Below are 26,339 nucleotides of genomic sequence, written 5' to 3'. Positions count from 1 at the left end.
TTTTAAAAGATGGTGCCAGTGTCATTGCAAGTTCAATTTGTCATATTGTTAATTTATCTTTGTCTAAGGGTATTTTTCCCCATGACCTTAAAGTGGCTAGAGTAGTTCCTCTGTTTAAGAAAAATTGTAAAACTGAAGTTGGTAATTATAGACCAGTATCTGTACTTAACATTATGTCTAAGGTCATGGAACGGCTTGTTTTTGATCAGTTAAATGATTACCTTGTTGAACACAATTTGCTGTATGAGCTGCAGTCTGGATTTCGTCCCAATTATTCAACTGACACCTGTTTGATTCATCTCTATGATGTTATCAAGCGTGAGTGTGATCAGGGCAATTATACAGGCATGGTTATGCTTGACCTACAGAAAGCATTTGATACTGTAAATCATGACGTTTTATTACGTAAACTCAGAGCAGTGGGTCTTGACAGTGTCACAGTAAGTTGGTTTAAGTCCTATTTAACTGATCGCAAGCAAGTGGTAGACGTAAATGGAATCATCTCCTCTGAAAAGTGTATTTCATGTGGTGTGCCACAAGGGTCAATACTGGGACCGCTTTTATTTTTAATTTATGTAAATGACATGCCAGCAGCTGTTAAGTGTAAGATTCTATTGTACGCCGATGATTCGGCGTTGTTTGTATCTGGCAAAGACATAAATGAAATACAGGAGGCGTTGAGTATTGAAATGGAGACAATTCAGGAATGGTTAGTTGACAACAAGCTGTCTTTGCATCTCGGTAAAACCGAGTCAAACAAAAAGAAAGTTGAAAAATTCAAACGAACTACAGGTCAAGTGTTGTGGAACTGACATTGAGTCAAAGCGGCAAGTTGCATATTTAGGAGTAAAATTAGATCAGTCGCTGTCGGGTGATTCCATCGTAAATGATATTGTCAGTAAATGTTCTAAAAATGTGAAATTTCTTTACAGAAATGCAAGGGATTTTAAACTTGATATAAAGAAGCTCCTTGTCTCGGCGCTGATTCAATGTCACTTCGATTATGCTTGTTCTGCATGGTACTCTGGGCTTACAAAACGATCTAAATCACGGCTACAAGTGGCTCAAAATAAAGTTATCAGATTTCTGTTGAATGTCCCGCCTAGAGCTCACATTGGGCCGGGCGAATTCCGTCAAGTAGGTATGTTGCCTGTTGAACAGAGAGTAAACCAACTTAAACTTAATCATATGCATAATATCTTCAATGACCATGCTCCCGATTTCATGAGAAATCAAGTACAAAGATACATAAGCTGTTACAATACAAGAAATAGTGTTGCATCTTTCAACATTCCAAGGGTAAAAGGTTGTGGCATAAATTCCTTTAATTATACAGGTTCCGTAATTTGGAATAGTTTACCTTTGTCACTAAGACAATGTGAGTCAATCAGTGTATTCAAAAAAGGAGTAAAAGACCACTTAATGTCAAGAATGTTTCTCTGATTTTAATGAATGATATAATCTATCTACACTTTTAAAAAACATAATTGTCATGACATTTTTCCCATGTATTCCAATACATCAAGCAGAACAATTGCCGTCTTGTCAAAATCAAATCCGTCATTTTGTCTTTTTTAACATCGAGGACCACAATGGAAATAAGCATCAATTGCTTCTCGTGTTATCCTCGGCAGTAATGTGAAATGTACGTACGAACATACGTACATACAACATACGTACGTACGTACGTACGTACGTAGGTACGTACGTACGTACATACATACATACATACATACATACATACATACATACATACATACATACATACATACATACATACATACATACATACATACATACATACATACATACATACATACATACATACATACATACATACATACATACATACATACATACATACATACATACATACATACATACATACATACATACATACATACATACATACATACATACATACATACATACATACATAACGGTTTGCAGAGACTGGATATACCTGCCGCTACATTGTACACCAAACATTACAGCTAAGTGGCAAAATTGAATTGATAGCAAGTTAATCCCCCTGGGGGTACTTCAATTACTTGCCAATATGTATACGTGCCGCCCAATGGGGTGGGTATTTCAGCAGCTTGGTCTAAAACGGGGGTATCAATTCACAGTAAACCAGGGTCTAAAATGGGGTCAATTTTTGAGTGCCACACAAGAACAAATTCGAACTGTCAGTTCCCGTCTTCCTTGCAGAGTTTGAGCTGCACTCTATAAGCATCGATATCTTTTTGTATGGCAGGGGAACCATTAAAGAGACCCCCTGGCTTTAGCCAAAGTAAATATAAACTCTGTTTTAAAACACTGTCACTAATTGGTCAAAACTCCATATACGGAAGAATTTTGCCCAATAGAAAATATCGAAACAAAGTAGCTCTACTACTACTATCATAACAGGTCGACCATGGGAAAACTACCATTGCCTTATGAACGAACGACGAGGCTTCTTGTAGTATAGAATTTTAAAAATCACCAGTCAGACTGTAACTGCAGATAACTGATAATTTTAGAAGCTGGACAGAACTAAAATGGGGTCCCAAAATAACGAGATTTTAGGTCTAAAAATGGGCCCCGGGTTTTTTATGTGCGGCCGCACACCCCTACCACTTTTAAACACGTTAAGGGGTGGACCATTCTGTATATGGGGGTGAAGGATTGACTCTTGAACATTATTTCTTACTCCCTGCTTCAAAAAGAACTATATTTTTAACTGCATAAATTATGTAATCTTTTGTTCTTATTTCCCGTCTGAGAGTAATATTTCCACGCGAATACGTGTGCTGAATGCTATTAATTGTTGTTCACATGCAAAAACTGAATAAGGCAAACAGCATCTGCTTCAGAATATCTGGAAGTTGGCAAGAAAATACAAGAATTCTTTTATTACAGCAAAATTACCTATGGAGGCAAATAAGAAGTCATCGACGTTTCAATTTATAAGAAAACCATTACCACTATGATTGAGTTTGTTCTAGGCAGCAGGCTAAAATCATGCGGTACAAGGATTTGAAAGACTGCAAATGCATCATGAGGTAGTTGAATACTGAAATGACAAAATTAATCCAATTAGTGGATTTTTTTTTGGAAGTTTCCCTTCTGATACCGATATTTTGAATCTTACACCATTTTGAGTGTTTTAAACATAATTTTCATGAAGACTCAAAATACATAAGACACAAACTGATTTCCGAATCTGATCGAAAATGTACTTAATTCCAATCATCGCCATGTCAGCAGAGACAAGTTACTATCCAAATATGTAAAATATATTTTTCACAAAAAATGCAAAGAAATGCAATTTAATGCAAAAAAATCAAAGTCAAGCTTCAGTATATGTACATGCTACAGAAGTGCTTGGTATTTCTGTTTCAAAAGATTATATGAATTATTGGTTCGAATTCAGGGTATCGCTATTCATTAAAAATGCAGCATCTATTTGGATAGTAACAGGTGTATCCGATAACATGCTTTGATTGACAAACTAAATCATAAGTTATTATTAGGCCATTTATAAGTCTATTAGATCTAATTCTGTCAAATTCTAGTACCCTTGTCCAACCCTCGCCACTTTGCATTGCAAGTGTTTGGCATAAAGTCGTAAGAAATGAGAAAAAGTAGTTCAGGTGAAAGGACTAGAAACTGCAGCAGATGCACAAAATGAATTATGCAACTTAATGTTTCAAACTGAAACACTCCATACGTAAAACAACAGCAAAAGTGTCAGTTAAAATACTGGTCAGTCAGGGCACTAATGAAATGAAGTGAATTCATATGTTACGAAATTGCCATGACCAAAGGTTGGGCCGTAAATAGGGCACGTCGACATTGATGGATATTAAAAGGCAACCTCTCGGATCCCCCCCCAATTCCAAGTCCCCCGCCCGGATATCAAATGGTCCACCCCTAACGAGTGTTGTTTCTTCTCATAAAAGCTATGCTTACCTTCAGTGACGCGTCCTAGCTCACCCTTCAACTTGAACAAAGTCAACACTTCCTTGTCTTTGCGCAATTCCACCTTCTTCTGACGGCTGTACTTTGTGGTCCCTATCTTTAGCTGGATGAAGTCAGATTTTGTTGCATTCTCCGTCTTCTCGATACGTGTTGTTTTAACTCTGAAACGCCTGACAAGTTTGTCCCTTTTGCTCAGGTATGCCATGAGCCTTGCTTCTTGGACATAGACGTCTGTTGTTACTTTGCCATGTGTTTTGGCGAACGTTGATTTGTAGTAATGCAATTCTTCAACACGAAAGTCTTCTCGACTGAACAACGTTGAGTGAGGGTGGCTGTCATGTATTTGCATCCGTGACAGAACCAGGTTTAGAGTGTCCACTGTACCGTTTTGTGCAATACGGCCACGAGGAACAGCTGTAGGTTCATACATTGCACCAATGCTATGACGACGAGATGGCACCGTCACAGAACCTGCAGAAATTGAAAGTTGTTGTCAGCAAGTGGTGAAAACTTTTGCGTTAAAGAATGTGCTAGAGTAGTTTAGTCACCACAATTTAAAAAGGGATATAGTCGTCGGAACTGCGCTCAAAGGTCGTATGGGACCCATACGACCCATGGCAACAATGTATCCAAGGCACAATTGTGATTGATGACAGTTAAAACATGTCTGTCACAATTTATCATCGTATAATTTAAATGTTGCAGCTATGATGATGAGCAACATCTTGCTACCGTGCACGAAATACATTGTTTGTAAACAAGAAACTTGCACATGCGCAGTTCCGACGACTATATCCCTTTAGCCGTGCGATCAGTTCATTGTTTTCTTTACTAGCAACACATGAGCAATATATTTTGTAGCGCCGTAAGTCTGCTTTTGTGGCGCAAAACGTTCTCTCGGTTATGGAATATATCTGAACACATATTTCGTTACGTCCAATAGTTCCCCGCTACTGATAGTTGGGGGATAAGTGTTGAAAATGTACAATCACCTGTCAATAGCGGTATTTCCCTCCTACAGAGTAAATACTCCTGTACTGGAATGTAGATATCAAGGGCTAGGTAGTGAGCTTGAATCTTACTGAGTAGTACTGGTGTTAAGATTGTAGAGTGAATGGCTTTGTCCAGTCGCTCATTGATGTATTCGCTCCATATTGCCTCCAGTGCTTCTAGTGATCCACATTTCATCACGTAGCGCAGGCAACCCTTTTCTACCTTCTCGATAACAATGTCATCATGGATATCACTCATAAATTGACTTAAATTCTCTGGTCGATGTTGCATCTCTCGATAAAACGCGTCCTCTACGTCAGACATAGACGCACCGTTCATAGCATTGCCACACGAAGGACTGATCTGCAGACTGAGTGTACCTGAAACGCAAGGAAGTTATCAAAAGGTATTATTTGTGCTACTAATGCAGGTCTGTCACCGATATTTTATAAAGACTGATGGACGTGACATTACAAAATAAGAATGACATAGATAAGTAAGTGTAGTTTTGTTTTTTTTTTTTTTATTTTTTTTTTACTATATCAGTGCTATGCAGTTCTCCTGTTGGGGTCACACGTGCAAGTAAATATGCATTTAAACATTTGTAACTTTTGGAAAAATATAGTGTTACTGTGAAAGTTACTCACCAACGTCGCGTATTTGATTTGCTACATTGCTGTTCCTGGATGCTCGAGTAGCCAATGAATCAATGCCAACTACAAAAAAGGATATCGTAAATGTCACAAAACATTTAGGTTTTCACAAAACTCTGATTTGTAGCTGTTTGTGACTTGCCTATGCAGATGAAATTGGTATTGTAATATAAGTTGAGACTTTAAATAATATTTCAGTTTTCATTCATCAAATGATGGCTTTTTAGTGCCTAATATTATTAACTTTACACAGGATTAGTGCTGATTATTGTCCTAAAGTGCTATCATATATAATGGGGACCACGCTTCAATGTTTCAGTCAATGAACGCCCTTTCGAGTAAAAACCAGTCATCAGGTGCAATAAATTATTTGACAAGCTTACCGTCGGACAGACTAGTATCTCTATGGCAAGGTATAGTCGATGCTTGCAGTGGCTGTAAATGTACAGTGACTTCATTAACCAAGGCGTCGTTCATTTCACCGATTTTCTTCGCAACTTTTTCTTGTAGGATAGACCGGACCTCCGATGCTGCCTTCATGTATACAGTGTAGTGTTGGAGGATATGTACTATCCTTTCGCGTAACGGTTGTGGTCCACGACGCATGTCAACAACCATCCTATCTCGATACGTTGGAAAGTGTTTCCGAATAAATATATCGCATTCTGACATGGCAGGAACGATTACTGGTTTTCCGCAAGCCATGGCGGCGATGGTCAGACTGAACAAATCAACTGACCGATGTGGCACGATAAAAATGTGTGCATAACGTAGTTCATGAATGTAATCTGTTGACTTCAGTCGTTTAACGCACACGTTCAAGTTTGAGTGTGGATCTAAGTGTGATCTAATTAACCTATCGCTTGATTTTTCCGTGCATAGAATTGTCCACTTCGGGGGATCGTCGTCAACGCCGTCATACGAACTCGCCATTAGGTTCATTGCCTCTTGAAGAACATCATTGTGAGAAAGTTCGTTAATGACAGTCTTCTCAAACATTGACAGAACTTCAAAATGCCGAATTTCGTCTGGTAATAGATCTTTTGTTGGCAATGGAAGGTCAAAATATATTTCACACGGCCTTGGCAATAATTGGTAATGTTTTAAATCGGGATCCTGATACCTGAACTTGAAATGATCAAACACCATAGGCCCAATGGAAAGAATAATATCGGCAGACAGGTTTTCATTGTCCAGTAGTGTGCACCGATTTTCGAATGTTTCTTCGTCATAATCTAATGTTTCTTTGGTAATGGTACTCGGGCACCAAACATTAATTACGCCAAATTTAGCTTTGTCAAATATGGTTTCCTTAATGTCACTAGCAACTGAAGATGTTACTAATCCAAAACCGAAAATGAACGTTAGATTTGATAGCTTTTCTAAATGAGGGTAGAACGCCCTATGCCCCTCAAGCCAGACGGACGTTGGGGTTGAAGTTTTATAGTGGCGTTTTAATTTTGGCAAAACAAGATGTATTCCAAGACGCGCTGCTTCTCTTTGAGTGTATCCAGCAGCTTCCAGAACAGTACAATATACTACTAATCCTAACGATTTCAACAGATTTATGAGTAAATACAAGGCAACTGGAATACCACCAAGAATAGGAACTCCCCATCTTTCGACTACAATAAGAGCAGCGGGTGTCGATGTGTGTTTTTCCTCCAATTTCTGTAATGAGAAAAATATGTTGCTCCAGTATTACTAAATCCATAACTCCTGCTTATAGCGCATTGCATCTATCATCAAGTGCTTATTATCATTATCTTTATTTAATGCCTCTGGCCAGTATTAAAGAGAAATATGAAATATATAGACGTTACAGCAAGAAAAAAATAAAACAATTTAAAAATGATAAAAAGACTACTGAGAATACATTACATTCCAACAATGTCGGGTTATATCAAGGAGCAAACTGATTTGGGGAGTGGTGTACTCCTGCAATAGCTTGCTCGATCCCATGGCGCATAAGACAACATGATACCGTGTTCCTTGACTGAGCTGCGACGAAAACCACACGAAATTTAATCGAACATTGAGTACATGGAACTGTAATTGGCATAGTCCATTTGTTTATTTGCTGATAAAATTGGACAATTGTTTTAATGATGATTTAGTTTTAATTGGGTTTCAAGTGCATTCAGGCGTTTAATTTCTGGTGTCGAATGCTTCACTGTTTCCTTTTTATAGCGAGAAGAGAGCACAGTTCAGTACTGTTCCAAATACTTGGCCAATACTTACAGCTATGAACCCAATATTATGGCTTTCCTGTACATGCAATGACATCAGTATGATTAACAAAGTGGCAACAAAATCCATTTTATTCCAAATTTTATCAGCAAACAAGATCAACGAGAAAATTAACCATATTATTAAGTTCAATGTTCTATGAGTTTCCAAATATCAAACTATGACCATTCTGTGCATCAGCTGCTGACACCGCATGATTTTGGCGTACTGTTTGCCCGCAACTTGCTATTTTACTTCTGACAAGGATGGTGGTGGTGATGTTGTGTGGACCAGAATTTCATAAAAGCACATTGTTATAGATGTTGAAATTATCCTTACGTGTTATTGATGTAGTGGATATGGACATAGGTGTTGATGTATATACTGAGATGCTAACATATTGCTATGTCACGTAAGATGTCGGTGACTTTCACACCCATTGGGTGAGTGAGTGAGAAGCGATTTGTAATTGTAATGAACCGCATTGTATGAGTTACCAGACGAAAAAACCAGATAAAAATGTTCATAAGGTTTGCATGGAGAGGATGTTTATGTACATAATCACTCATAAGTATGCATTTGGAATAGAAAATTCTGTAAATTCTCGATCGGATTCGAACTTACAACGTACGGCACCAAGTCACCCAGCGAAGGCATCGAAGTCAAATACGCTTTGCCAAATCCTGAACTTAAAAGGCTAGGGAAAAGATAACGCTCTTGGTCGATATTATGACTTGCCTTTGATTTTGATTTTGAGTGACTAGATTCAACATCGCTATCTCTACTGTTACTCTTAGCATTTTGATCAGCGGGAGTATGTCCACTTCCTCTCGGTATATTGTCTTCCATTCTGACGTTGCTGCCCTGTCGTATTCAAATTGAGCACGCTGAAATGTACAAGAATATACATTTAAGCGGATAAGAACAAATGGAACAAATGTCCAGCAAAATTGCTCAGACAAAAACGGAAACACTGGTACAAAATTTGTGAAAATACTTGATTTTTTATCAATTTAACTATCCTGGCGGAGTCATCGTCAACTGAACGCCCGTATGCCGCTACTTAAGTATCAGGCCAAAAGGTTATGTAACAGAAAATTTCATTCGCAAAAAATGGGGGAATTTGTCAAACATTCACATATGACATTTTGTCGTCATTGTTGTGTAATTGATATAGGTCAACCTCTAGAACATGACAAGCCAACTTTGAAATTTATTGGACAAATGCTTTTAACTAAGGTAAGGATTTCAAGGAAAATTTGCCCCAAAATGTACATGTCAAAAGCTGTGTCGTGCCTCGTAGATATGCTTTGTGAAGCCACCCGACCAACCAACATATCCAATTCGAAAGCTATTCGACTTACATCTATAAAGAAATAACTTTTTCACCAAAATTAATAAATTTTGAACTGACATTTTCACCAGCATTTGAGACAATCTACACGTAGACACCTATTGGCTTACATAAAAGCTATCGGGCAAGCTGGAGACAAAATTCAAATCATCTTTTTATATTATGAACTTTTTCAAGTCCCCCAGATTCTTATATAGCCGCATATTTATAAGGAATATACTGGCAGGAAAAATAAACATGTATTACGCTTTTCTGCTTGCAGATGTTCGAAACTACTTTGTTTTTACGCACAAAATTATTCTGTAGTGGCTATAGATATATTTTCAGCAGTTTGTAAAGCCATTTTCCTGAGGTAAGTTCTTAAATTGATTCATTTTGAATGCATCAGTGGACTTTTTAGATTAATTGACAATCTAAGCCAACATAAGTTAATCTTGTTGGGCCAATGATACAATGAAAAGCATCAAAATGACAATTATGAGAAAGTATGCAAATTGCGAGTTCCTGGCTACACTTTGCTAGGTAGAGAAAAAATAGAGCATGGCGACCTACCGCAGAAAAGACAAATTATGAGATGTATATGCAGACATTCATGACGAAGATGCTACTTTAAATGTTTGAAAAATTGACAATACTGGAACGTTGAAATATATCATCTAATTCAACATCTATTCTCTGAAATTTTGGGTTTAAAATATTCAAATTAGGTGAAACATAAAACATTCCACTTCATACATTTTTAGGTGAAAAATAAAACATTCCACATTCATACATTTTTTCATTTAAATTGGAATCTTTACTGTTTAAAATTGTAATTTTGTGTCAATGTAGCATGAGAATGTAAATACATCATTCACTGAATAAACTTGAAAAATAAATGGTGTTATATATTGATTTTAAGTGATTTTCGTGAAAAACAGTGACTTTTCGTCGTACGTTTTTCGAAAGTCACGCATGGCGACCCCATTTTTAAAATATTTGATAATCCTGATATACCAAAATTCAAAAATACCTAATGCAAAGGTATAACAATAGCAACATTTTTTCTGATCATACGCCCTTAAACAAATAACATAACAAAAATAAAATTTTGTTACTTTTTCATATATTTACTTTTTGTATTAACACAAATCTCTTGTTTTACATCTTATCATGTTGAAATATTCAGCTGCAGTATTCAGCCCATTAACACAATCTACAAAATCGTGCGTTATTTACACTTATATTGGTGCCAGTTGCATCTCATATACATGTCAAGATACCAGGGGCTGCTGCATATTAATACTCAGTCTGTGTAAATAAGTTTAAAGCGATTCAACATGATTTTAAAAATGTAACCCCAAAAATGATGTGGATACACAATACAATGTTGAAAATATCAAGTTTAAGATACCGACTCATCATCTCTGTTGCACTCTATAGACAATGTATTCATTGCGGCCTGATCTGGTGTACAAGTATGTTTCACTTTCAAGAGCGTCATATGACCCGGCCCGAAGTCTTCTTCAACTACATCAGCATCAGAGCTATCTCTATCACTGCTGGTGACACTGCCCGTATAGGCAGTTCTTGTATTAACTTTCATAACTTTGACAATATTTTTTTTCAGTTCATACAACGGCGTCCTTGTTCTTCTCCCTACACAATGCTAAGCTGTCCTCTATTCAACTTGCAAACACAGTCTGTGTCTTTGTATTGTGCATTTGTACAACTGCCAAACGACTTTCAGTCTCGACTCTAATTCATTATTATAGTGTTTTACATAGAGGCTTTGTTGACAAACTAAATTTTGCTTGTTGCAGCATGCTGTAGCAAGACGGGGAGAAACTGTATTTGATAAATTGCATAAAAATATTGAAAACACTATCATTATCAGTTGCAGCATCTGCCCCGTCACAAGCCCCACTTGTTGTTTTTCTCAATGGCAATCATTAATTCTTAATTTTTTTCGATATGAAAGTCATGAAATGCGACAAAATGGTTCTAGATTTTGTTTAATTATTACTAACATCGCAACCACTGGACGGCATACAACTGTTATTCATTTTTCATTAAATTACCTACCAAACTAGGTATCTGAAATTGTCAAAAAATGACCAAAATATTTTCAGGTCCGCCCGAATGTGCCGAGCAAAACTTTCATGTCCCCCTCACATACGTATCACATGAGTGTAAATTTGCCGTTAATGTCAAAATTGATTCGTGATTCTCACAACAGATTTAGCTTGTGTCCTAATCAGAAAAGCTGTAAGGTCACGTCATGATATCGATAAGTAGTCATACATTGTGTATGGAACTGTCGAATTTGACAGACATAGTACAAGACTCAACATGTTTTTACCGGCACAGCTTGGTACGGTCGATTCAAAGCAACTATTGATGTTTGTAAGATTTATGCATATATCGTGCTGTTTGATTATAGCAGTACCTGACCCGAGATAATGTGGACAACCCTTCAACATCTGATAAAGGTAGAATGCACCTCGGGGACATATATTTTGACTCTCTAACTTCTACAATTCATTTCTAATATACCACTTGTAGGGTCATTTTCAAGCTCTTGGTGTGAGAAAACTTTCCAACGTCTTAGTTTTTTATCCATAGAGTTAACACAGAGACGATGGCCACATGTAGTCCCTAATATAACCTTGGGATGTGCGATACAGCCTAATATAACAACTTTGATTAGGCCAAACAAAAAAATATGTGCTGTTCCGATTACCCGACCCAACCCAATTTTAACCCCCCGACCCTAGACTTTTTAGAGCCTCGTAAACCCGGAAGTAAAAATAACGGTATGAAAAAACGTGAAACGCATGAAATCACGCGAGAACTATGACAAATCGCGCGAATCACGCGAGAACTAATACGTCATTCTTCTAGAAGTGATGCCAGACGCTCATGAAAACTTGCGACATGATGACATCGACACTGACAGTTGTTGCACACCGAACGGTGTCCGGTTTTCAAACTGCTGTATCTCAAAAAGTGTTGGGTCTAATTCAATAAAATTATCGATAAAAAAATTCCAATTCAACTGCTCGTTCTACCATGAGATTTTTTTGAAAATAAAGAAAAAAATATCGTGTCATTTTAGGCGCTCAAAATCCAGCATTATTTTTCGCCATACAGCGCTGCAGCGTGCCGTACTGCGGCACGCACATTTCTCAGGCCACTACTTCCTATGTTAGAATGGAATGGCTCGTTACAGTATGTTGTTCAGTGCCTAAACGGCGTTTTGTGGGTAGGTTTTCGCTAAAATGCAGGGACAATTTTCAGTGATCGGAGTTAGTATACCAAACAGCAACTGTTATATTAAATTTGTGGAAAGTTTGAAGCATTTTCACGGCCTTTTTTTGATGTAATCTTTCATTTACCTTGTTGTTGTCATTTCCGAACCGCGCCATGCACAGCGCGGCCATGCAGGCCAAGTGAAAACCCGGAAGTGTTTTGTGATAGTGAATCGAGCAAAATTTTGGTCAATTTTACTTTTTATAGTCATTCTATCATTACAATATAAACCCGTACACCAAAAACTGTGTGTTAAGGTCAGTTCTGAGTAGTTTCAAAATCTGTGCGTTCGGAATTTACCGTGAATTTTGCCGTACGTACGTACTTCGTTGAACAGCCCCAACTGCCAACGCTACAATCAGCTGTTTTCAAACGTAAACCCTGGAACAGTGGAATTTGATCGAGTGTCCGTTTTGCCTTGCAGAGCTCGACAAGTCTACATGTTGCTAATCATTAGAAAAGTAAACATTTGCAACAAATTGAGTCTTTGATGTTAGATTATACAGCGCGCGCGGCGAACGTTTCCCATACACTGTCTAGTCTACACTCATTACAGTCGTTTCAGCATGCCACTCATGCACAACAAGCTTGACACCGCACTATAGCTATAGTACATCATCAAAGTTTTCTTTCAGCTGTTTGTGTACTTTGATTTGGTACAACTCAGACAAAACTCACTGGCATATTTTTCGAGTGTCGGATCTATATCTCGAGGAAAGTCCTCAACATCAACCGGACTGACCCTGGGCGTTTTATTATAGTAGAACATTGTATTTCTTCACTGGGTAAAGAATATTTTGAAGGCTAACCCGTTGCCGTGTATGATGTTGCCCGGGAAATTAAGTGCCAAAATATTGTAAATTATTTCAGAAACACTGGGTGTGTTATTCAATGGCACAAAATGTACCGTGTTTATTTGAATTGCACTTGCATGTGCAAAATCTTCAAGTCTATTTTTGTAGCTCAGAGAAGTGTCAATTGAGAAAGTTTCATTTAGCTGAGATAAAAGATAAAGCGGGATTAAAGTTTCATGCAGGAGAGTTTAGCATTTTCTGGTTGACAATATTAGTGTTGTATGGTGTCAAACTTGTTGATAGAGTAGACTGCACTGGCAATGCTACAGACTGCATGCTGAAGGAACTGTTGCCGTGATTGCTGACATCGAGAGAAGAAGAAAAGTTTTTAAAAAAGAATTTACTTGTTTCTTCATAAAGTTCCCAATTTAAAAGTAAACACCTAAAAGAAAACTGGTGATGTGCATGTAGTGCAGTGTTATGTTTGTTGTGAGTGACATGCTGAAACGACTGCAGTGATCGTGACGAGACAGTGTATGGGAAACGTTTGCTGCGCGCTGTAATCTAACACCAACCAAAGACGAAGACTGAATTTGTTGCAAATGTTTACTTTTCTAATGATAAGCAACATGTAGACTGGTCGAGCTCTGCAAGGCAAACCGGACACTCAATCAAATTCCACTGTAGTTTTGCGAACATTAAACTGTGTTCATTTTTCATCTGTTGATGTTACACAAAATTTACAAAATGATATTTGACAACAGAAATGAATACTCTTTCAATGATGTACCGGTATGGGAATAAAGTCAGCATGCCATGGTTATTATTATAATAAATGTATGTAAACAACCTTAAACGTAAACTGGGGAAAATGACAGATAGGGGTAGTGCAGGAATCGGGAATTGATAAACAAGACAAGTTGAAAGACGGGCAAATGAAGAGAGAATGAAAAATCTAAGGAAAGGAAAGGAAAAAATCATAACCCTGGCTCTAGATTTCAATGCTAAAGGAAATTGACTGCAACAAGATGACAGCTTTTTAGGGGGGAGTAATATTCTTGTGTAAAAAAGGACAGCTCCAGGGGGATTATTCTGTACTGTGAGTTGATCAGTTGAACAATGACTTATTTTATTCATATTCCTATGATTTTTGGTTTTTTGAATATCAGAATTTCTCAAATGTAACACTTAAGAAATTTTACAGATCTAATTGTTATTACTCAAGTTTAACTGTCCAAAATTTGACAGAGCTAGCTTAAAAACTCTGAAAATTACAGTAGTTTGAAAATGGCGAAAAATAGCTTTTTGACTGGTAGTATACACCACAGAGTAATATCATAGACAGAGTGGCAACAGCTATTGTTTAAGGCGTGAAGCGGTTACGTAAGCAATCCATGTTTGCCTCGCCTCACGAAGCTCTTGGCTCTCTTTTCCGAAGAGTGCCGACATGCACCCTTCGGTAATTTTCGGATTTTCACCAATTGTTTAGCGAAAGTATGTTCGACAAAGCTTGTGTTGTTGTGTCGTGTGGTGTGCTGATCGGAATGATGTGCTGGCGAAAACGGAGTGTTTCGAGCTTCAGGAAAGTGGGTTTACCGTTTTAAAAATTCCTCTCATATTTTTATGAATATATATGAGTGTGTTTGAACCAAATTTGAAAGTCTTTTATCGATACTGTCTGGTTTTACTCAATGGTTTACGGTCAGTCATACTGTCGTTTACACGTGCACCATGAAAGGACATGTTTATGAAACTGCTGGCGTGTTATGTTTGGATTGGCGTGAGGCAGTGTTTCTGGCCTATGAGCTCACAAAGTAACTATGGTTGCTACGCGACTGGCAGTACGATGCCATCTCGTCGTATGTTTCGCATAATCTCGTGTAATTATCAACCACAAACCAAGCCTCCAAAACGTTTAACACCTTTGAAGCTCATTTTAATATGAAAAGCCAATAGTCTACCGAGACGACCACGGAACAAAAGGCCTGCAAGTGTTGCCACTCTGTCTATGATATTACTCTGTGTATACACGTAACATGGTGCCTTCAATTAATTTTCAACTCTGTCTCACAAAATTTTTGGCATTTTCAAGTCTCTGTGTAAAGAAAACAAAAGCTCCTTATACCGTACTCTTACAATATATTGCACAAAAAGTATTTTAAAGCAGATTAGTTAGAGAATTAATGTTATTATACAACTATATTTTTTCATAGGGATACCCACAAAATGACTCTCAGCCATATGTTGAAATTTTTTGACCTTTTGTCAAAAAATCGAGCATATTTTAATTCTAAAAAAATCGTAACCCTGGAAGTAGACAAGATAGAACCATTATTCAAACAGTTTTTTGAATCCTGAGACAAGATCTTCAAGAAAACATACAATTCAAGTAAGTTTAACCGAGAACAAAAAAGGGCCTGGTATGCCTACTTATAGCAGGCCTCGTCTCAAACAAAATGGTGACTCGCGATGGACATAACGTGTACTCAATTTTGTTTCGCAAATGCGATCATGGTGAAGAAGGTCGATTTTTGTCTTCTGTTAAACAGAACCGAACATTCGAAGAAATTTTGGAGGAACACCATCCAGGTTTTCTGAATGTAAAATGTATTCTATTCAAGTTGAATGTGCCAGTGATGCTGCTGGGGCGTGGTTGTAAGTACAACAGACAAATATACAGGTTGGCGAGGCTACAAACAACTTCAACGTAAAGCATGTGCTTTTTCTTGCGAGTGACTGCTAAAAGCTGAGGATTTACCTTTAGATAAACAGTTCACTTTCGTGTCAAAGAATTGTTATTCAGCCATATCAATTTCCATGGCAGTCTAATAAACCACACACTTCAATTCTACTGATGAATATTTTATTTTAATATATTGGTATTCAATTTGAGTGCGTTTCATGAGGAAATTGTTCACTGGTAGTTTGTTTGAACGCGTACAAAATGCACATTGAGAAATAAAAAAAAATGAAAAAAAAAAATTCCCTACCTACCAACCCTATTTTTTAAAACCATGTAATCGGAACAGCACATATTTTTTTGTTTGGCCTTATAAGCGCTGATTTTGAACAAGAAGGTTTCGCTTGGCCACTGAATACTTGACATCGGAGTATTTCCCTAACGATTTTGAGTGTAAAATTTGTCCTCCAGACTATAAGTTTAATGAGGCTTGATTTCAATGTCGTCGTTTTAATAAGGTACAGACCTACAACTGAAAATTATGGGCAGTACTAACAAAATGTAAAACAGTCACGCGTTTTAGCTATAGGTAATAACGGGGAATTTCGTCTCTCAAAATTTTCAACACGCAAAGAGGCAGGGGGATTCGCAGTAGCGGTGAGGGAAGAAGGGAAGAATTTTCCACTCGGACTACGCTATACGGGTCGTACGTTTTTTTTTAAATTCCAATTTGTAGTCAAAAAGCTTAATTACAAGGCGGCGATTACGGGATTAGGCGACAAGGTATATCTGTGTTGTCGACATAGTGGTGAATGGTGGTTACAGTGATATCGTCTGATATGCAATAAAGCTTTCGCAGTGATAAAAATATTTAAATGTGGTCGTCAGCTCCTTTTGTCATACATGCGACCTGATACTGAAATGCCATCAGTCTGATCTTTTTTCTATCTGCCCATACGTATCAAATTCAATGGAATTTTGGCTCAAAACTGAAGGTATTGAGTAAAATGAAAATCTAGGATCAAATGAATTCTATTGGCATTGCTAAGACATGAGTATATCGTGTAAAGCATGTGCAAGTTTACCTTTTCTTGTTAATTGTGAATAAACTCTTACTTTTGATTCCACAAACAGCATTGGAATATGATGGAAGATAGTCGCAATGTATTTTGACCCACACATTCGCGCAAACTCCTCGATTTATAGTTATCACTTCCCACCCACAGTTTATGCCGGAAAGATTAGCACGAAGTAAATAATGATTGGTTGTCATGGAGACTATTCATATTCACAACAGGGATGTTTGACCATTAACAAATCTAAAATGGTTCTCCTGACAACAAACTCACGATGTCGTACAGACTAGGGCCATGTCCACTTGGCACTCTCAGGGGACGTGTGAAATTATATATTAGAGAGGTTTAGTTACACATAATTACGTTCGATCAGTACGCGTAGCATCTTTGTCACGTGATAACCAGACGTCGCGTACACGTAGTCATAATTACGTGTAGTGTTTTTGATATTTTCTCAATGATTTCCACGAACTTAGACGAGCAAAATCAAAAGGTATCACTGTAAATTAGCAAACATCTTTGATATCAGAATATTTCGTAGAGTTTGCAACTGTACAAGGAGTACTTGCCATAATTTTCTTACATGAACGAAATGTTGTAGTCGCATTCCACTTTTTGTCTGACGCCTCCAAAAAGAACTATCCAAACCACATAGATAACTGTATGAAAGAAAATCGGCAACAACAAGCTACGATAAGAGTGGTCCTCACGTATCGAAATTCATGTTTTTTTAAAAATTATAAGAATTTCGCATGTTTCTGAGAAAAATATGCAGCAAAATAATCGGGAACGCACAACTAAACCTCTCTATTCACACGTGAGCACGGATATGCGTACGCCACTGCGCGCCGTCAGACGTACACGTAATTACGTGTAACTAAACCTCTCTATTTTCACACTGCAGTACCGAAAGTCATTGTATGCTTACACCGTCCGCTAAATGTATCCCTTCAAGCATTAGAGCTACAACGTCATGATTTGACTTTTTAAACAGCAATTACGTTTGAGCTTGCAAAAGATGTGCATGGCCAAAATAATCACTTCACTTGCATACTTTGCTATAGCGTAATAGACAGACTATGTCTTTAACCGTCAAAACCTACGAGATTGGATAGTCAAGAGCAAAGGTTGGTGAGTGGGTATATGCACATAACCGAGCGTCTTTGAAGGTTTCTTGGTGCATGAGGAATTTAGGGTGTAATGCTGAATCGGCTCCGTCATTATATTGACTAAACCACACAGGTCTTGCGAGGTTACTTGATATGATCCTGTTTCTGTCGTTGCTTATGTGATTAATATCTTTAATATGTAAACCCCTGCTCGCTCCGCATCGATGGTCTCGAGAGAAACGCAAATATCTGAACTGGTGTTATACATTTTGCATGCCGCAGGCAACGAAGCTTTTCACGTAAAAGGTATTTATAAATAAGCCGTGCATCTGCAGGTGGGCATTCATATCGTGTAGATATGCGGGAAAGTTTTGTAAGCACTTAGGTAGTAGTGGATATAATGATATATCACATCGGTACGAATTTAGTGGTCGTAGTCAGGTTAAGGTGTGGAAATTTTATGAATATGACGAAAAGACAAACCCATTGATCCAAATCATACAAGTCAATAAATTTACCTGGTAGCATGAATAAAAAATGACAATTTCTGGAAGGACCATCTTGAACCACTTATATAAGAAAAAAGTGGTGGTACCAGATGTCCGGAATGGGTAGGCGTACCCTGTTAGCATGCTACACCCGTCAAGAATGGCCTAAAAGTGTCAAAATCCATAGTAATCCGTTAAGCTACTAAATGACTTTACACGTCAAAGTTAGGAATGCTGTCACGTATCAGTTGCATAAGTGATATATCGTATTTGGTATTTGGAACTATTTGGAAACTATGTCTACCATACCAAACCTTATCTACCATAGAACTTTTCAGACGATCTTGCAAGCCTACTTTCCGAGAAGCTCTGCCTCACTAACTTTGTTGCCAATGATGTATGTCTTACTCGAAAGTCTTATATGAACTGCAAGCTCTACAGTATATCAGGAATGTTAAACATATACACCGTAAGCTGGAACAGATGGAATATTGATGGACAAGTACGGATATTTAATCATTTGAAATTCAAAGTCATCCCGCTTGTCATATAATTTGTTATATACTGGCATTGTTCAAACTTGGAAGATCATCAGTGTATATGTGTGTGTTGTTAAAACGCTTTTCGATTCCGTCAAATTCAGATTTATTTAAAGATTGTATAAACTCGGCTTAACATGAATATGCAAACAAATCAGCAAGAAGTGGTGCGCAGTTGGTTGCCATTGGAATGCATACAGTTTGCCTTGGTGTCATGCCAACAAATTTGATGTATAAGTTGCCAGTGAAGAAATGAAGCACCTTAATATCTTCCTCACAGCCCTGCCATGCAGAGCTACAACTGAACCGTTTTATTTCCTCCGTAGTGTTGTGTGCTGTGTGCTATTAGTCTACCCTGGAAAGACTGGAAAGAGTTGTGCAGCTGCATTAAATAGCTATAACTTCATCTTTTGCAGGGCAACGTCATCAGTGGTTACATCGTAGCCACCGATCGATACAGCTTGGTAAGGGTTTGGCAGACGTCGTCGATCATGCCTACTAGTACAGGTACCAACACGTTTAGCGTTATATTGTGCCAGCCACATGCCGACATAATGATGGCGCCATGTTCGATCTCGCGATATGACCTTTCACCTTATGGAGACCAAATGTTTTAGTTGCTGTGTATACAGTAGGTTGATTTATACTTGTTTTGCTTCACGGTGGCCGACAACTGAAATGCTCTTATCAGATGGCAGTGGGCAATTACGTGGCTTGCCTTGCATATATACGGTACGGCAACAGAACCTTTCATGGTAGTATCAAAATATTATTGTGAATAATTGTTTCTAGATACGAGGTTATGATTTCAAAATTGTTCCAAAATTTGTTTGACTGTTTGAGGAGGCCAGTCTTATAAAAAGTAGCAAATACTCCCCGAATTATGATATTTTAAACGAGCGCCAATTTATTCAACCTCTTTTCCAGCAATCATCATGTGCTGCTGCACGACGAGTCATAAATCAGTGACAAGTCTAATGATTCAAGCATGCCATTGCTATTCTTGAGGAGTTGCATTGAATGTAATCATTTAAAATTACTTAGATTACACAATAATAGAGTCAGATTCTCGCGGAAAAACAGGCATGGGCACTTGTACAGGGACCGTAACATGGCGTGAAAGTAAATGAACATGCTAAACAATTACTATCTACATCCCCATAAAGTTAAGGAGACACAGTGATGTGCGCACAAAACAAAGTTCTAAGTATTTTCGAGCTTTTTTCCTGCATGTTGTTTGTTATGAAAAGTTGTGTGGGATGTTCGACTTGAATTATGTTGAAATACTGATCATCCACCTCTATTCTGCCAGTAACTAGAAATCGTGAAATATTCATTGCGTCGCTGTAGTCTGTGGGTAAAATAAAGTTCATTGTACATCTTTGTATGCACTGTTACATCAAGTTTATGCCTGATGTAAGCTTTTGTACCAGAAGTTGATTTGCAGTGTGTTTTATTTACATGAGATTGTATGTAAGCATTACACCTTTCACTAAACTATGTTTATCTGTCATTGTAGAGTAATTCAAAATTTGAGTATTTGTTTTCTGGATGTCACAAACAAGAATATTTGACTTATTTCAGCAGACTACTAATTTTTATACTCTGAGCTACTTTATGCAAGTATTCAGTGTATTCCTTGACATCACAAAGAAGTCTAGCGAACTGTTTCTGTTATACTCTTTTATGATCACAGTTCTGTATGTATTTCTGTTTTATTGTGGTACCCGCAAAGCACTGTCCTGTTATTTTGTTTGATTTTGTACCCTCTACCAGCTGTGTAAGTGCTGTGATATTCTTGGCATATTTATCATTAAACCTGAATGTAGCTACATGCACAAGGGATGAAAACAAGCTGAACACCGGTCATGTGAAATGCTTTACCTTTCACCCTACCCTGCGTCAAACTCTGAATTAGAAAACGATAGAGCTGTATTCATTAATGATGACGAATGGGTTAAATGAGTAGACCATGAAACCAAGTACAGAACAAAATATTGATAATAGCAGAAGTTACAGTCACTTGTCTCTTTTAAAAAACATCATCAGCGGTGATGTTCTCGTGTGGTCGCAAAGTGAAATAAATTATTGAAAAACTACAATGATTAAACTGTTTGTTTTTTTATTATTCTCTCTGGTGATTTATCTTCACCAAACATAGATTGTCACATAATAATTAGGTGTAATTCGTAGAACATGCTTGAGTCTATGTTGCTTTGCAAGGAAAATCAAAGGATTTCTTTTTGTCTGGCGTTACGAGATTAAAAATGCGTTTCCTTTATAGCTTGTTATTATACGTTGCCATATTATAGCTAAGAGAAATGAATATAAACGCTTAAAGGGTTTGTTTCTTTACTAACGGAGCTGGAATTATGGAGCGATTATTGTTCTAAATTGTTCATAGTGATGGTTTTAAACAAAAATCCAGCTGACACGAAAGTAAATCTGCCGATAAAGGCAATATTTATGTTTAAACTTGCTTCTAGATTATTAATTTAGGCTTACACGGCGATTTAAGTCAGGCTCACGTGAGATCATAAATCATGTAAAAATATTGGACAAAGAGTCGTTTAGGGACTGGACAGAAATTACAGGGGGGAGAGCCGGTGTTTTTTAAAATAAGGCTGCTCAAAAAAATATTTGCCCTTCAAAAGATTTTGCAAAAAAAATAGTGGCTTTCCCCAATTTCATGCGCAAGAAATAGTGACCCCTGCATGCCACAGTCCGTATCGGACATACAATATCTCGTTTGACCTTTGAACTTCAAATAATACGCTTTAACCTTTACAAATAATCACTTTTATGCAAGATTTCAAGTAATTGCAATTAAAAAGAGATTACAAATCACAATAGACAATTTTATCAACTACCTGAAGTACACTTGGGTATTCAAATCAAAAGAGACAATGACTGCAATGGCTACGTCATTTATAGTTTGGCTTGTAAATGTACAGAGAGCACTATCATTGTTTGTTAAGAAGCTTATTACAGTCTAAACACCATGCACTAAACACTACTTTCTATTGGTTAATACTGTCGCCGGCTCCTGAACAACAATAAATATTGAAGTGGATTGTATGAGCATATCAGTGGAAGAAAATAATTATTACGATTGGTAGAAAGTATTTATTTCGAGCATTTGGAATCAGAATTTTATTATCGAAGTGAAATAATATCTCGGCACGGACTGAACAAACACCTGTGACTACGATAAAAGCAGTACCGGCGAAGGCTACGACAAGACGTTGACATCTGCAAGATTTGCTGCGGTCTCGACGAAGACGTCAAAGGTCTCGTGAGGTTGCAAAAAATATATAAACGGAAACACCGTTAAGAAAACACAACCCGAAGTCCAGCTTTACCCACGACCGTGACGAAAATCTTACGTTTTACGTTAGCGTGAGGAAACATAGCGACGAAGAGTATGAGTTAGATTCGGTATCCAGTTACCACAAATCAGTCGCCAACGGAGATCAACGGCAAATGAGTAAAATTGAGTGGGGTTGATGACAAATTCAACCCGTGACTACGGTCCGTGGTAGAGAGACCGTGATAGAGGGACTGTGATATAGGGGGCCGTGGTGTGACCGAGCACATCGACAAGCGATAGCCGTGTGGCCATGGTAAAGACAAATGTGACACTAATATCGGCTCCTCCGACAACGCGGCGATTCTGTACTTCGCAATCCTTGCTATGGTGTAGCCAGCAAGTTCAAAACCAATTACCCGGGCTATTGTCCAATACTCAAATCACCGGAGGAATCTTCAACTTCACATTTAACATCGCGGCTACAGGAAACAACTCTTAACAGCGTCTTGCTTCGCCGTGTTTCATTCACTGTAGATCTGACAGCCGTACTCAGACTCTGAGTACAATTTCTTGTACAATTTTGAAGTTTCAGTCATTCTAATTTTTATCAAAGTTGATCTTGTTACTCTAAATACCAATTTTGTTCACATGTTAAAAATATTTCAGATTTCTGTCCTGGAACGTGTTTGTTTGTGTCTGGTTTTGTTGTTTTAGTCGCGGAAATACTGTTAAATAGTGAACTCGGTACGCCGCATCAAATATTTTCATATGAATAGTAAAAAGTTTCCTTTAGCCAATCAGTGAGCTCACAGCTGATGAAAAGTTCATTGACAGCATATCAATGCGCACCATATAGAATCTGTATGCAATCAGGCCGTGTCGCCATTAGCTTTTTTGTTTTTCAACGGTGATGGACAAAATAGGGGAAATACCTTCGGAACGCTCAGAGTGCCCTCCAAGGTCATAATCATAATCCTGCATCACACACTTCACCGTCTAAATCTTTCATTTGGAAACTACGACTAATCCACTGCTATCTGCCATGGGATTCTTATCTTACGTCTATACATACACAGATTTACCAAGTTTTGTATTGGAAATATATTATTCACAGTTTTCTCATGTACTACAATTTGATATTTTTGGGTGACTCAATATCGCGGCCACTTACAGTTGCGATAGTTGCGCAAAAAAACTATGGCCCACCCGCAAAGGAACGCCCTAACATCCTGTGATTTTTGTCCACTCCCTTAGTCAGGAGCTGTTGAATGTGACAGATATAGCACTAAAGTCAATATGCTGGCACGAGCCACCTGTTGATGTCTCCAATCGTCTTGAAATTTATGAAGTCCATACGTGATTTTAACAGTTCCCACATATACATGAAGGCAATCTCTTCAACACAGAATTATAATTCAGCGACATTTGACAGTCATCACGGAAACGGGAAAAACTACCGACAGAACAACCGCTTTTTGCAGAGTTGCGTGTCACAAGGAGAACCCAGTAAACTTTACGCTTATCAAGGACGATGTTCTGAGCTGCCAAATGATATTTGTCAGGAGAAAACATGAGAGAACACCACGGAATTTAGTACCAATGGAGTGTTTTTCGTCTGACATTTTCGTCGCATAATTGATTACTGACGTATGCAGGGCAGAAAATGTGGTGAATACGATGGACTTGAATAAACCTGACCTCGCAATGCTAGGCCTAGGATTAGGTCATAATGTCGACAATTAGTCAAAAACAAGGGAGGGTTTTTTTGTTTTTCGTTTTGTGTATATCGTTGACATTTTTAAGTTGAGACAGGTTCTACTGCCTGATTTAGGACACGGTCGTTTCTGTCAGCAGATATTCATCAACGATGACGTAAAATCAAGCCAATACCAAATTATATAGCGACTTGTGTTTGCTTCTCGACGCAAAATAATAAGTATATCATTGCATCGTATATGTCATAAGGTGATCCAAATTAGTAAACTTGTAAATGGTAAACGTGTCACGGACCATGTTGTGTCTTGTCTTTATGGACCAGTTCTGTGTTATATTTAGCCACACCTATAACGATACCATGATTGGGACCTCAAAACAAATGTTATAAGTATCTCGAGCTGCACAACTAGAGTTCCGACTTACCTGCTTGGTGAAAAACTGCTTGCCGGTTACTTGATTTTACTCTTGATGTCGTTTGGCGACACAGTGTATTGGTCAGATCAATAATTAACGATCCGGCCGACTGGAGAATGATGTTCACGCAGCGAGTGGGACCAATATTAGTCAGTGACCTTTCCACTGTTAAAATGTCAGCACAAAGCGGAACAATCGACCAGGTTGATAGGTAGCTTTTTATGGGCAACGTAGGGATCTATCGGTTACTATGAGTAGGGAGGGTCAGTTGCAATCGGCGGTAGTCCACCATGTAAATGTGACCATCCCAAAATGCCCCTGTTTAAAATGTGACCCTACCCTGCTTCACATTTTATGAAATACGGCCCTCCCATACAAATTTTCAGAAACGAAGTTTTCGTCTGCTCGAGCACTTTTATGTGAAACATTAGATACTTGTGTGGTTGGTAAACCAAAATTAATTTGAAAATTAATGCCTAGAGAATAATGTCTTTAACGGTAGCAAAACAACAATATATTTTCTTAAGCTAGTTCAAAGGCACAAAAATCACTTCATCATTGCCATTATGTACAATGTCATTACCTCATTTAACCCTTTATTATGTACTGCAATTCGCATCAGATTATTATGAAATGTTTCCTCATGAAACGACACAGTAAGGTTTAGCATTGATTTGAATCTGACAAATGTAAAGCGTGAAAAGTTTGAGCAAATTTTAAGTCTTTCACTTTCGAGGTGCGTACTACCTTAAAGGGGAGTAAACGATGAAGTTTACCTATTGGGCAGCCTACAACCCTGGCCTGCCCGTGAGACCTCTAATCTCTGGCTCTCCTTCCATAATCCTGCATCACACACTTCACCGTCTCAATCTTTCATTTGGAAAGTAAGTCTAATCGACTGCTATCTACTAACTTTTACTGCGTTTACTTGTCTGTCGTTCAATCCGGGAATCTATTCCTATTTCAAAGTTTTGTACCATTTATCATTTTTGGCCAACATAGCTCACCGAGGTCACATTTTCCATCTTGAATGAAGCTACTTAATCACTGTCGCTGGTCTCTTTTCTAACCACAATTAAATTAAATTAACACAAGACGGAAATTGTCTAAATATCCAGTCCACAACACCTATATTCACTGTTCTTTTTAAAATCTATAACAGGCTATAACTTTATCAGCGATACTGAATGAAAAGAAACGGTCCAAGCAAAGGCTTTTGAAGGGCTACACACAAATTTATGAGCCTTAGAGTAGGTTGTTTTTTGGTGAGTAAGGAATTCAGGGTTGTAAATCTTTATCGCCGCTGTCATTATATTGACTAAACGACACAGGCTATACGAGGTTATTTGACTAGCCCTTTAGCTGTCCTTTCCAGCGTGATTGATATTATAGCAACGATAACCCGTGGTCTGCATGGATGGCACAGACAGAAACGCAAATAAATGAACTGTTGTGTTACGTTGTACAGGTTGCAGGCCACGAAGCTGTATGCTGAAAAGGGTATTTATAAACTGCTCCTTGCAGTTAGACATTGTACAGATACGCGTGATTTTAAGTCTTTCTGCGATAGTGGAATACTGTAATTTGTCTGATTGCGAATTTCTGTATAAAATAGTTTATCAGCGGGCATTAGGGGAGGTAATAAAATTATTATGACAGGTTGAATAATTGGGCTTACCTGGACTGTTGTATTCACACTAAATTTGAAGTCGAAGTCAAGTAAACAG

The 26,339-nt window shown here is 37.9% G+C and overlaps 1 protein-coding gene across 1 annotated transcript in view; it reads right to left on the bottom strand.

Moving 5' to 3' along the window:
- LOC139129417 (uncharacterized) overlaps window positions 1-24,684 on the bottom strand; it is a 41,308-nt gene extending 16,624 nt beyond the window's left edge. Inside the window, exons 1-6 of the mRNA XM_070695051.1 lie at window positions 24,622-24,684; window positions 8,466-8,728; window positions 5,996-7,283; window positions 5,607-5,675; window positions 4,959-5,339; window positions 3,958-4,437 (exon numbers count right to left, since the gene is read on the bottom strand). Of these exons, the coding sequence (XP_070551152.1) occupies window positions 3,958-4,437; window positions 4,959-5,339; window positions 5,607-5,675; window positions 5,996-7,283; window positions 8,466-8,690 (2,443 nt within the window). The 5' untranslated portion in view covers window positions 8,691-8,728; window positions 24,622-24,684. The remainder of the gene's footprint in view (window positions 1-3,957; window positions 4,438-4,958; window positions 5,340-5,606; window positions 5,676-5,995; window positions 7,284-8,465; window positions 8,729-24,621) is intronic.
- Between the last annotated feature and the right edge of the window lie 1,655 nt (window positions 24,685-26,339).

The sequence above is a fragment of the Ptychodera flava genome, chromosome 3 (assembly GCF_041260155.1).
Source record: "Ptychodera flava strain L36383 chromosome 3, AS_Pfla_20210202, whole genome shotgun sequence".
Lineage (NCBI taxonomy): Eukaryota > Metazoa > Hemichordata > Enteropneusta > Ptychoderidae > Ptychodera > Ptychodera flava.
This window is presented reverse-complemented; position numbering and strand designations above follow the sequence as displayed.